The sequence below is a fragment of the Nanorana parkeri genome, unplaced genomic scaffold (assembly GCF_000935625.1).
Source record: "Nanorana parkeri isolate BGI_ZX_2015 unplaced genomic scaffold, ASM93562v1 scaffold78, whole genome shotgun sequence".
Lineage (NCBI taxonomy): Eukaryota > Metazoa > Chordata > Amphibia > Anura > Dicroglossidae > Nanorana > Nanorana parkeri.
In genome coordinates, this window is record NW_017306346.1 from 549655 (window position 1) to 561831 (window position 12177).

At 35.9% G+C, this 12177-nt stretch overlaps 1 protein-coding gene across 8 annotated transcripts in view; it reads left to right on the forward strand.

The window, feature by feature from the left end:
* Positions 1-10106, forward strand: part of NRG1 (neuregulin 1) — an 89622-nt gene extending 79516 nt beyond the window's left edge. For 7 of the 8 annotated variants that reach the window (XM_018576852.1, XM_018576848.1, XM_018576851.1 and 4 more), the window contains 5 exons: positions 1598-1700; positions 2583-2709; positions 4211-4341; positions 6395-6595; positions 8342-10106. In XM_018576852.1, the coding sequence (XP_018432354.1) occupies positions 1598-1700; positions 2583-2709; positions 4211-4341; positions 6395-6595; positions 8342-9014 (1235 nt within the window). In that variant the 3' untranslated portion in view covers positions 9015-10106. The remainder of the gene's footprint in view (positions 1-1597; positions 1701-2582; positions 2710-4210; positions 4342-6394; positions 6596-8341) is intronic. The other variant, XM_018576849.1, reaches the window with a different exon arrangement.
* Positions 10107-12177: the final 2071 nt, after the last annotated feature.

Below are 12177 nucleotides of genomic sequence, written 5' to 3' on the forward strand. Positions count from 1 at the left end.
CCCGCAGTCTTCCAAAAAGACTGGTGGGGATAAGGTATATTCCCAAGCATGGAAAGCGTACCAGCAGCACATGCATATTAAATACTTGTTTGCAGTTATGCTTGCTGCATTAAAAGTCCCTTGCAATTGACTGGCTAGTGGTTCCATTACTTGTTCTCTACATGATGCAAACTTATCATAACAAATGTCCACACACATGCAGCACAATCAGTTCCTGCTATCAGTATACAGATATTGACTTGGCTGACTTAAAAGGTTGAGCCTAGGCGTGTTTTCCACATCTTGTGGTGCCATTACAGTGCCTATAAATTGGTAACTGAAGTATCAGCATTGTTTTGTGGGATGCAGGAAGGAACCTTCATGGGCTGTATATTGGAATTTGTAGACTGACAGCAGTAGTTGCTGCTGAAGGTGTGGAATTAAAAAACAAGGGCTCCTGCACTAAAGAACTAAACTAAGGCCTAACTGGAACCTTTTTATGTTTGCACTTCAATGATGTATTTGCCATGACAGGTTTTCACTTAACAAAACCACTAAAAAAACCAGCATTAACATTTAAGCTTACATACAGTCACTTAGATTGTGCCACATATTTACTCAGGCTGAAACAAACATTTAGTAGGTAATTTACTAGTGATTTACTAAAGGAATGCGTAGAACAACCTGTGTTCACCTTAAATGCATCTCAAACAAAATCATTTTTTAACATGATTATATATTTGAACTAATCACAGGTTGATGGTACACTCCTTTTGTAACATTACTTTCTAAATCTTATTGATTGTATTCATTTATTTAAGATACAGTGCACTTTATAACTGAAATATAAGTACTGTAGATATAAAACTTTCACTTCTGTTGGTTCTGTTTTTTTCTTTCCCTTTTTGCAAGCCAAATTCAAATGTATATATGTCTTTTTTCTGAGTGTGTATGGTGAAGGCAACAAACTTATTGAATAATGATAATATACATACCAAATCCATAATGACAATATTTTGTTAAGTATAAAATTAACAATGTAAGTTGTAATCTTACAGTTAAAATGTTAATATAAGCAAACAACTACATTGTATTCATTGTGTACTTAAACAAATTTGGTAATATTTTATTAATATTTTAATTATGAAATGTTCCAAGTTACGACAAATAAGATATTTAAAATATACTATTGCAAATGATCTTAGGTTTTTTTAATTAAAATTAAACTATATGTTTATTTAATCCGATTCTTTATATAGTTGTATGAGTTGCCTTCACATGATCTACGTCAGAAATGTCATGTCACATGCACCACTTTTAGGAGTAAAATGTAACAAATAATTACTATACCTATTTAAATTTAGGTATATGTATGCTGCATTTATGTAGATATACATCTCAGCATTTTTGGTTTCTTGACTTCTAAGGCTGCATTAAATTTTTATTGTAAATTTAATTTTGTGACATTAAAAAATATTTAACTAATATTTATATTATTTAATCATTATTACTTATTTAAATTATCATTTTATGGGGACACTATAGCAGAATTATTTTGGGACTTTTAGTGTTTGTTGAACTTAGCGTTTGAGTGGTCTTTTTATTTTTACCTTTCTAGAAGCTGAAGAGTTGTACCAGAAAAGAGTGCTGACCATTACCGGCATCTGCATTGCCCTGCTTGTAGTTGGCATCATGTGTGTTGTCGCCTACTGCAAAACAAAGTAAACCTTCATCTAATATTGATATTTAATTTATATGATTTAACATCTTTGTTCAAATATTCCACAATCATCTTGTCTATATAATCATATATAATGTATTTGAACTCTACTAAAACCGGAGAGGATTTTCACTTTGCAAAGCAAATGTTCTTACTTAGCTTTTGAATAAAGTTACGCTGCATTCAGGTCAGTCTTTCAGTTGTGTATAAGAAAAAATCCTGTTTGTTTTTAGTTTCTAATCACATAATTGGGTAATTAAAGTAAAAATAGTGTAATTTTATTCACTAAGCTAAGTAAAGTGAACATTCTCTACATCTTTAGTAAAGCAAGCCTGTTTTTTTAAATGCCTAACTTCACTGAACAAGATCTTTTCATATCAAATATTAAGCTTTGTAGGTAAGTCAGTTACTTACAATGTCAATATCTTGCTTCTGCTGTAAAATTTTGGAAAAATCAGGGCATCTATAGTTGGCTATTTTTATTAAAAACTATATCAAGATAATACAGTAGAGTGAATGAGAGCAATGTTATGCAATAATTCTATATTTAATGTTAAAAACCAGATTTACAAATCGTTGTTTACCATGTTAAAATCGAATGTCCTATTACAAATTTAAAAAACCCAAACATCCTAAGAAATTTTACTGCATATTAGATCATTTGCAACTTTTCATTATCATGTTCAATTTCTAGATTGCTCTCTAATGGGACTTTAATCTTCCTTCAAAGAAATGTTAAAAATATTATAAACAAACACTTGTCATCGATTAGCTCTTCCCTGCCTGCTATACCATTATATATATTTAGCAAATAAGACAGTGGCCTTGTTTACAGTCTTGTAGTTCTAAAATACTAAACTGTTAATCTTAAACTCACATTTAGGAAACAGAGAAAAAAGTTACATGATCGTCTTAGGCAAAGTCTTCGATCAGAACGGAACAATATGGTGAACATGGCAAATGGTCCGCATCATCCAAATCCGCCACCAGAAAATGTCCAGCTGGTAAATGTAGGTTTAACTAAAGCAACTGTAATATTTATCACTGTGGCACATAAGGTGGTGGAACAAAAGAAAGACAAAACATGGTAGTGTTGTTGTGAAAGATTGTAATCTCTGCATAAGATATACATTAATTTATTAAAGGATAATTAAAGCCTCCAGTTTTTTTTGCATAGATCTACTGCTAGCGAGCAGTAGATCTATGCAAAAAAAGTTAAAAAAACAAAACATTTTAACAGGTTAATACTCACCGGTGTCTTCCCTGTGCGCTCCCGTCAGAAAATGTGAAGATCCTCGGGCGGCCGCAAAGCATCTTGGGGCGGGCGCATGCGTAGTTCACATTTTCGGCCGGGACGCGAGGAGAGACACAAGGTAAGTCTATGGACGCGTGCAACCGCATGCAGACACCGTGGGACAGGAACTGCCAGCAAGGACAAGTGCTTTTAAGGTAAGTGCTTTCATTAACATTGGGGGGATGGAAACAAATTGACTTTAATGTCATTTTAATCTTTTGAAGTGACTAGTAATATATTTAAAAGGAAATACTAACAGGGTTATTCAGTGAAGGGTGAAGAGTTTGGAGAAGGCAGGAGAAGTGAACAATCTAGGACAACATAGCTGATTTGGAAAAAATCTCCAATTCAGCTAATTTTCCAGTTCAGCTATATTATCCTAGATTGTTTACTTCTCCTGCCTTCTCCAAACTCTTCACCCTTTAGTGAATAACCCTGAAAATCTAAAATGAAAAGTTCATCCCTGAATCCTGTTGGAAAGCTAGTAATAATTTTAGAATATATATGCCAAAAAAGGTCTGCAATTGGCCTGATATCACTGAAGTAATTTCCATTAGTTATAGATAATTCTACCAAAATAAATTAAAAATCAGTGTGCACACTGAAAATACACAAAGTGATCCAGTGTTGGGCTTTTGACTGTCCAACTGGGAAAATAGAATCTTAGAGAAAATAAAATATATTTTTGACCACCAGAGACATTTTTGTTGAGAAAAAAATTGTTACCTCGGGGTGATCTATGTATGTATGTTGTGAAGATTTTAACAAATGTTGTTGCAAATTCTGTATGCCTCCAGGTTGCCATATTGCATTGATATTTTTGAACAGTTTTAGAAAATTACAGCAGCTTCAGATTAAAATGGGAATTAAATTAATTTATTAACAGTAAATTAAAAATGAATTGTGTAGCAATTTTATATGCCATATTATTCTTTTAACCAAAGTGGAGTTTTCATTTAAGCCACTTGTAATAGGCAGTATACAATTGACATACAATTTTGTGTACAACAATGTTAAATTACCGATAGTCTTTAATATAAAAATTGCATTAGGGAAAAGTGTTTTTCTTTGTATATCAGTAGTTTCATATTCAAACACATGTATTTGACAAACAAAATATTTTAAAAACAACTTATTTAAAAAAAAAAAATAGAATGCAATGTGTAAATTAAGTAAAGCTAATTAATGCATTTTGTGTTTGTATTTATTTTATACAGCAATATGTCTCCAAAAATGTTATATCCAGTGAACATGTAATAGAACGGGAAACAGAAACATCGTTTTCTACAAGTCATTATACGTCAACAACACATCATTCAACGACAGTTACGCAAACACCAAGCCACAGGTTTGTGTGATTTCTGTTTATGATCCATGAACACATTTCTTAAAATACCATATAGAAATTAGACTTCTAATTATGCAAAGCAAGTTCAAGCGGATTACACCACACTTATTTATCTAATGTGTAGCTTTTGCACTGAAAAATATTTGCTAGTTTATGTGGTCCATTTACTAAAGGAATAGAGACTGTTCTCCTAACCACTTGAGTCCCAGGTACCAGTCCCAGGTAAACAGTACTGGCACAGTGGCTGTTTTAAAACTGCACCAGGGATCAGTGGCTCTTGCAGGTCCTAGCCAGCGCTTGGTATCAGTGAGAGCCAACATTCAACACTAAGCCAAGGAGCTGAAAAGATCAGCTTCTGGGTTTCTGATTTTCTTACACAGTTCTTGTATCCAATCAATGTAAACAAAATTCTTCTGCATTGTTTACGAGTGAAGTTGCAGCAGAGATTGGGACAGAGCTATTGCAGCACTGTCCAGTGTCTTGCAACAATAGATCACAGTTATCGTATTCTGTTGCTGGCTGAAAAAGTGTCACATTGTACCCTCAGAAAAGTAATAACACTCTCTTAAAGTAAAATGCATACGTTCACTTTGACCTTTACCAGTATGCTACATTACAGAAAAGTTGCACAATTGTGATATCATTTTAATCCACAGATGTTAATATATTTTAGGTGTAAACATATGGGCGGTGCAAATTTGGCAAATTTTGCATTGGGAAAAGTGATAGGAAACATTTTGTTTTCCAAATTGTTTACTATTTATGTCCAGTTAAAACCCCAAAATATTAAAATATATGCATCCAAATTTGCTACCAAAGTAAAGCCTCATCTGTTGCGAAAAAGCAGTGTTATAATACACTTGAGTAGACTACAATTTCTAAATAGTATAATGTGCAGAAGCAAGACATCACCAAAATAACAAAATATGCTCTGGGACTCAAGTAGCACTAAGCTTGTACAATCATGTACAGGCAAAAATACAGTTGTTTCCCCTTCATAGGTGAAGGTAACAGTCTCTACTTCTTGAGTGAATCAAACCCTATGAATCAAAGCGATATACTGGGAAAGTGTAATGTATGTGAGAATGAAGATATATATAAATTATTAGCTAGTACTTTAAAGGTGTTTTCATGATTTGCCAACTCTCATTCCTATCCTTTTTATGTTTCTTAAAGGAGAACTATGAGGTGAGTGATAGTTAGAGCCGACCTGTGACAAAGAAGCTGTCACAGGTCGGCTCTATAGATTGGGAAGTGGGCAGAAACATGCAGCGATCCGTCAGCTTCCCGATCGTCTACCTGCAGTGAGCGGTGAGATTCCCCCTCCCCTCTCCGATCCTCCAGCGCTGAGTGGAGGAACGAACGGGGGAGGGCACAGATAGCTTTGCTCCTAGATAGGCAGAGCTCACTGCCACTCACACAGCTGGGTGGATCTCTACAGTATTGTCGGGATCCGTCTCGGCTGTGGTGCTCTCAGTATATCGCAGGCTTACTGAGCTTTGGGTCATGGTAGGAGGTTAGTATATGTCCTCCCAAGACCCTAAAGAGAACTATGGGGAAAAACACTTACCCCAAAGTTCTCTTTTAAATCTATTAAACTGCTTTCATGCAAATCTGCTACAAAGTAAGATATAACATGTTTTGTGATTAAGAGCCTCATGTACATTTGTGCAGTGTGTTAACACATGCATGTTATGGCATATGTCTTAGGTCAGCCCATTTATATGAATGTGCTGCCTAGTGCATGGAAACACACAGAACAAGGTGCGTGCACCATTTTTAGCAACTCAGTGCACCGCAATGCACAGCAGAGTGTTACTGTACGTTGCAGTGCCTGCAACACAGTTCCATCTGAAAGATGTGTTGGAGTGGATTTCATGGTTTAGGCACACTAATGTACTTAGCATGTTATGCAATGCAACAGTGTGAACCTGGCCAAAAATGAGAAAATTCTCTGATCACGAAGTAGCTAACATGTGGAAATGACTGTATGGAAAATGCAGTATATAATTGAAAGGTACTTTTCTAACATTTGTATTTATTTTATTCATAGTTGGAGTAATGGCCAGTCAGAAAGCATTATTTCAGAAAGTCATTCTGTGATTGTGACATCTTCAGTAGAAAATAGTAGACATGCAAGTCCTACAGGACCAAGGGGGCGACTGAATGGTATTGGAGGTCATAGAGACTGCAGCTATCTTAGGCATGCTAGAGACACACCAGATTCATATAGAGATTCACCACACAGTGAAAGGTAAGTCAAATCTCTTTGGAGTTAAGAGGCTTCGATACAGGAATAAAAGCTTATTTCATGCAAAACATTTGAAAAACTATGACACTAGTTCTACTATCTTGCAAATATGTATTAACGGCTTTGATGGAGGGGCCTGTGACCACTGACCACCAATGCTACAGGGCCACTAAACACCAGTGTTATATAGGGCACTGACCACCACTATTTTAGCCAGCCATTGAGCACTGCCCACCACCTTTATGGGGCACTCACCACTGGCCACCAACACTTTAGGGTACTCTAACGTGCAATGTTTTAGGAGGCACTTACCACTAACCTTTAAGACTGCACTCACAACTGACCACCTACCATTAAGAAAGTACATACCACTGACCACCCATGCAAGGGAACACTTAGGCTGGCCATGCACTGAGCAGATTTTACACAGTTCTTGATGAACCAGCTGAAAATTGCTGCTCTGTAAGCAGCCTCCCGTGCGACATCCTTTAATCAGAAAATCAAAGGACCTGGAGTGAAAATTGAAGTGACTGCAGTCAATCAGTTGCAGTCGCTGTTTGGGCACTCTGACAGTGGCACACCTGCCGGTAGGCTAAATGAACGATACCTAACAGCATATGGCCAGCTTTACTCCTGGCTGCTACATTTGTTATGTAATAATGTGTCGCAAATGCTCTTGACCCCCCGGGGCTCTTTTACTTAAGAATCTGAGAATGTTCACACTATAAAGTTTGTGAAGATTCACTTAAATTATCCAATCATATGAAAAGAAAATTCCTGTTTACATACTATTACAATTTATTGTGTGAACGTTCGCAAGTCCTTCGTAAATCAGCTCCATAATCACGCCACCATGTTTGCACCTCCTGCACACCTCATTTCACCACCATGCCTGTACCCCCTACACTTGCTGCCACTGCACCAATGGATGCTTCTGTATTGAGCCTGTCCAAGAGATGGGCACACTTTTTGTAGTATGTATTAATTGTAAGGAAGGACGCATGGTGGCATAGCCATGTTACATACATTTCAGTTTCTCAATTTCTTTTGCATATCATTAGAGTCACGCAGTCAGGCACTAAAATAATCCAGCTGAAAGTTCCCTGCTGTAAAAGATACATTATACTTACCTTTCAAGTGTCTCGTATCTCCTACCTTTCTACACAACAGCACCACAGCTCCACAAGACTGTTCAGCATTCGACACTGTCCATTGCATATGACTGAGTATTCAAAGTGAACACAGCTTTAACTTATTTACTAAGCACAGTGAGAATTAACTTTGTAAAGTGAACATTCATTCTGCTAAACAGTTGCTACTATTTACTAAATCAACATCACTGAGTCAGCAGTGTCCCTGAATTACTGTACAGTTTCATTCTGAAGGTAGTTAATTTACCCTTTTAAATCCATTTTTTTACAAGGTCCTGGATTTAGGTAATGTTATTATAGCCACAACACAATAATGTCTTTCTGCTAAGTGTTGGCAGGTCTCCTATCACTTAGCCTTATGTCTGGTAGTGGCTTCCCCCTCTATGGCTTCATTACTGGTCTTAACCATGCAAATATTATGAAGCAACTTATCTGTATAAACAACATGTGTGTTTCATGAGTGACTTAGGGTCCCGGATATAGGAAATAAAATAATCAATAGTACATTCAATATTACTAATTGAAAATGATGTATTTATACCAAATGTAGATTTAAGTTCATGATACAGTATCTTATTTTATTTATTTTATGGCTTAGATATGTTTCAGCAATGACCACTCCAGCTCGCATGTCACCAGTGGACTTCCAGACTCCAATATCTCCGAAATCACCTTCAATGGAGATGTCTCCACCAATATCTAGCTTAGCTGTATCAGTTCCCTCTGTGGCTGTCAGTCCATTTATTGAAGAAGAAAGACCATTGCTTCTGGTGTCGCCTCCAAGGTTACGGGACAAGAGATATGACTTATATTACCACCATCACCACTATAACCAGCAGTACAATTCCTACCATCACAACCCTGCCCATGACAGCAGCAGCCTGCCGCCAAGTCCTTTAAGAATAGTGGAGGATGAGGAATATGAAACCACACAAGAGTATGAGCCGGCCATGGAGCCTGTTAAGAAACTAGTCAACAGCCGGAGGGCAAAAAGAACAAAACCCAATGGCCACATTTCCAATAGATTAGAACTGGACACTGACACTAGCTCTGAGAGCAGTACATCTGAGAGTGAGACAGAAGATGAAAGAATAGGCGAGGATACACCTTTCCTGAGTATACAAAACCCCCTGGCGACCAGCCTAGAGTCAGCCAGTGCATACCGACTTGCAGAAAGTAGGACTAACCCAACTAGCCGATTCTCAACGCAAGAGGAGTTACAAGCAAGGCTGTCCAGTGTAATAGCTAACCAAGACCCTATTGCTGTATAAAACAAATAAAACATAGATTCACCTGTAAAACTTTATTTTATATATGAAGTATTCCACCTTAAATTAAACAATTTATTTTATTTTGACAGTTCCGCAAGTAGAAAACAGGAAACATTTTATAAATTAAGTATATGTAAAAATGTGTTATGTGCCATATGTAGCAATTTTTTTACAGTATTTCAAAATAAGAAAGACATCAATGGTGCCTTTATGTTATGTTGACAACAGTTTTTGTATGTCCCAGTGATTGCTGTCCCACAGTATTTTTGCAGACTGCTTTAGCCTTTATTTTTTCTTGGCTTTTTGTGCATTGCATTAATGGTGTCGACTGAATGTATGATTTGCAAGCAATCAACTGTTTGTTTGTGGTACTGTAGATTCCTGCCTAACTGTCCCTGTAATGCAGTACTCATAAAAAAAACTTTACTTTTGTGAGAGAAATTCTATTGCTATCGGCATACAAACCAATTTATGTCTGCTCTTTGCCAGCCAAAGCTTTGCTTTACAAGACACTGATCTAATAGTAGATTGAACAGCATGCTACTATTAATCAAAGCAGGACACAGAGACTGCAAATACACAATGTTTAACACTTTTTTAGAAATGCGAATGCTACTGTGACATACATAATTATTAATTAGAAAAGTGAATCCATCATAAACTCAAGTGGTATAGTTATAATGCTGGATCCTTAATAATCGCAAGTCAACCCTTCTCCCCGCAGTGTAAAACTTTCCAGACCTTGCAAGCTTAGAATAAACTTTGTAAGCTAACCTTGCAGAGTGACAGAAGGCCATAGAATAACACATAGAAATTGTGGCCCTAGCATGCCCGAGGAACCTGAAAACCCTAAAGGGCATGCATTATGCAAGTACAAACTTTCAGTATTGCATTGTGGATGCTTTGGGGATGCTCCCTTACACCACAGGGAAGTCAATATTTGAATACTCTTCATTTTCCTGGTTTTGGGGTGTTAAAGTAACCCTTTCACCACAGGGTCACTTTAACAGAGGACAGCCTGTAAAAATGAGTGAATATATGTACATTTTCCGTGGCAAGTGTTTTGAAAAGCGCCACTTCACTGTTGCAAGTGTTTGAGATGGGTCAAATAACAGCCACACACAGTGGTTCCTCCTGATGGCATGCACATCCTTTAGATGAATGATCTAGCAGGAGGAACCACAGTGTGAGAGAAGAAAAAAAATTCTACACTCCCTCAAGTGTGGAATACATGTAGCGAATGAGGAGCAGCGATGCAACAATGTTTCAACACATGAGCCACCGGAACGGTAAGTTGATTTACTCTTTTTTTACGGGCTACTTTCTGATTAGAAGTGATTATGTGGGTCCAGAGTCACTTTAGGAAGTTGACAGTACACAACATTATCTATTGGTACTTCCTATCACACCGTAAGGTTAAATGACAAAGCTTCTATTAATGACTGGATTGCTTTAAGACAGAAATCTCACATAAAATATATCCAGAAAGAAAGTTTAAGAAGGAAATAAAAAAATAAAATAAAGGTGCAATCATTTTTGACCATTTTATTTTGATTGTTTTGAAAGTGTATTGTTATTGTATGTTATACAGGGTTTACATAAGACACATGAACACTATAGATTATTTATGAGCTAACAAATTTGTTACTTAGAATAGTCAATACCCTTTTGATGAAGGGAATTATTTAGATGTTATATTTTTTTTATTTTTTTTATAGGAGGAATATGAAAGGTGAAGTAATTTAATTTCTGGTTAGCAAGATAAGTGGGCATCCTAGTTTGATATAAAGAAAATGTATTTATTTGAAAAGCACGTTTGCATTTTACAGGCTGATAAACTGCATGAGCACCTGGTAGGAATGTGCATGGCACAGTGATTGAATAAGACTCAGTGACTGTTAGTAGTTTCAGTAGTTTTGGATCCATGTTGGAAATATTGCACCTTTTACAATCAGAACGGTCCTTTTTTTCTTCCCGTCCAGTTTTCCTATGTTATAGGTTAAGCATGATTCTACCTTTTAAACTACCTATTTTTTTGGGACAGCTTAAAACATGGTCTTCCATATGCAATGTAAAAAAACAATGTATTACAATTACTGGAAAGAAGAAATCAATGTGTCCATTTGTTTTGTATATAGTTTTATTTCTATTTCTGTTCATACAACAAAAAAGTTTCATGAGATAGATTTCATAGTTACCATTTTCACTGTGATTTCTTGAGGAATGATGCTGTTCAGTTTACATCTCTTAATGCCTTCTAAACACTGGAGATTTCCTTCCTGATCTCATTTACAGAAGCCATTTCAACACAGCCATTTTACCCCTCTAAAAAATTAAGAAAATGGCTTTCTAATTGAAAAAAAAACATATGCAGTCAACACTCTCTGGTTTTAAGGTTTTCGCAAACATTACCAGAACAAACTTGATGTAAGGGTGTGAATAAAAAGTTTTGAATGCCTGAGCTTTTGAAAGAACATCTGCGTTTTCTGTTAATAACTTTTGTCAGCCTGTTGCTTTGCTTCTAAATCTGCTAAAAACAAAAGCTTTTTTTATTTTTACACTTTTCTTTTTATACTTTGTGGGGTTTTTTATGTCATGAAAAGAGAATATGTTACACTTGCATTTGTGGGACTCTCTGCAAAACTAACATGGATTAAAATATTTGCTTGTTAAATAACCTGCACCTTGTTTTCAAAGCGTATCCCATACGTAGTAGTAACTCCTGCCTCTGCCTTTAGGCCATATTGGCTAATAGTAAAATTGTACTTTATTAACAAACACTGCTGAGTTATAATAACAACACAACTGGCACATATCACAAGGTCCAAAATATGTTTTATGTATTTTTTTTGTGTAAATACATATTCATAGATATTTTACTTATCAAGTTACTGTTCATTATATGTTTTGTGTCACTAGCCCTTTACTGGTTATATGTGTATAAAGTTAAATAAGTATAAAATAAATTCTTTTATTTATATTTAGGCCACTAAGCTAGGTGAGATATTTCATACCGTTTTATGTCAAATGTTTGAATTGTTTAAAAGTCCTACATGATTATATTATTTTTTGAGAATGTAATGTATTCTCCTTTTTTTCATTTTCAGTAATTTATTGTTCAGGAGAATGTAAAGAAAATTAGTGGAAAAAAGTTAAGGATAGC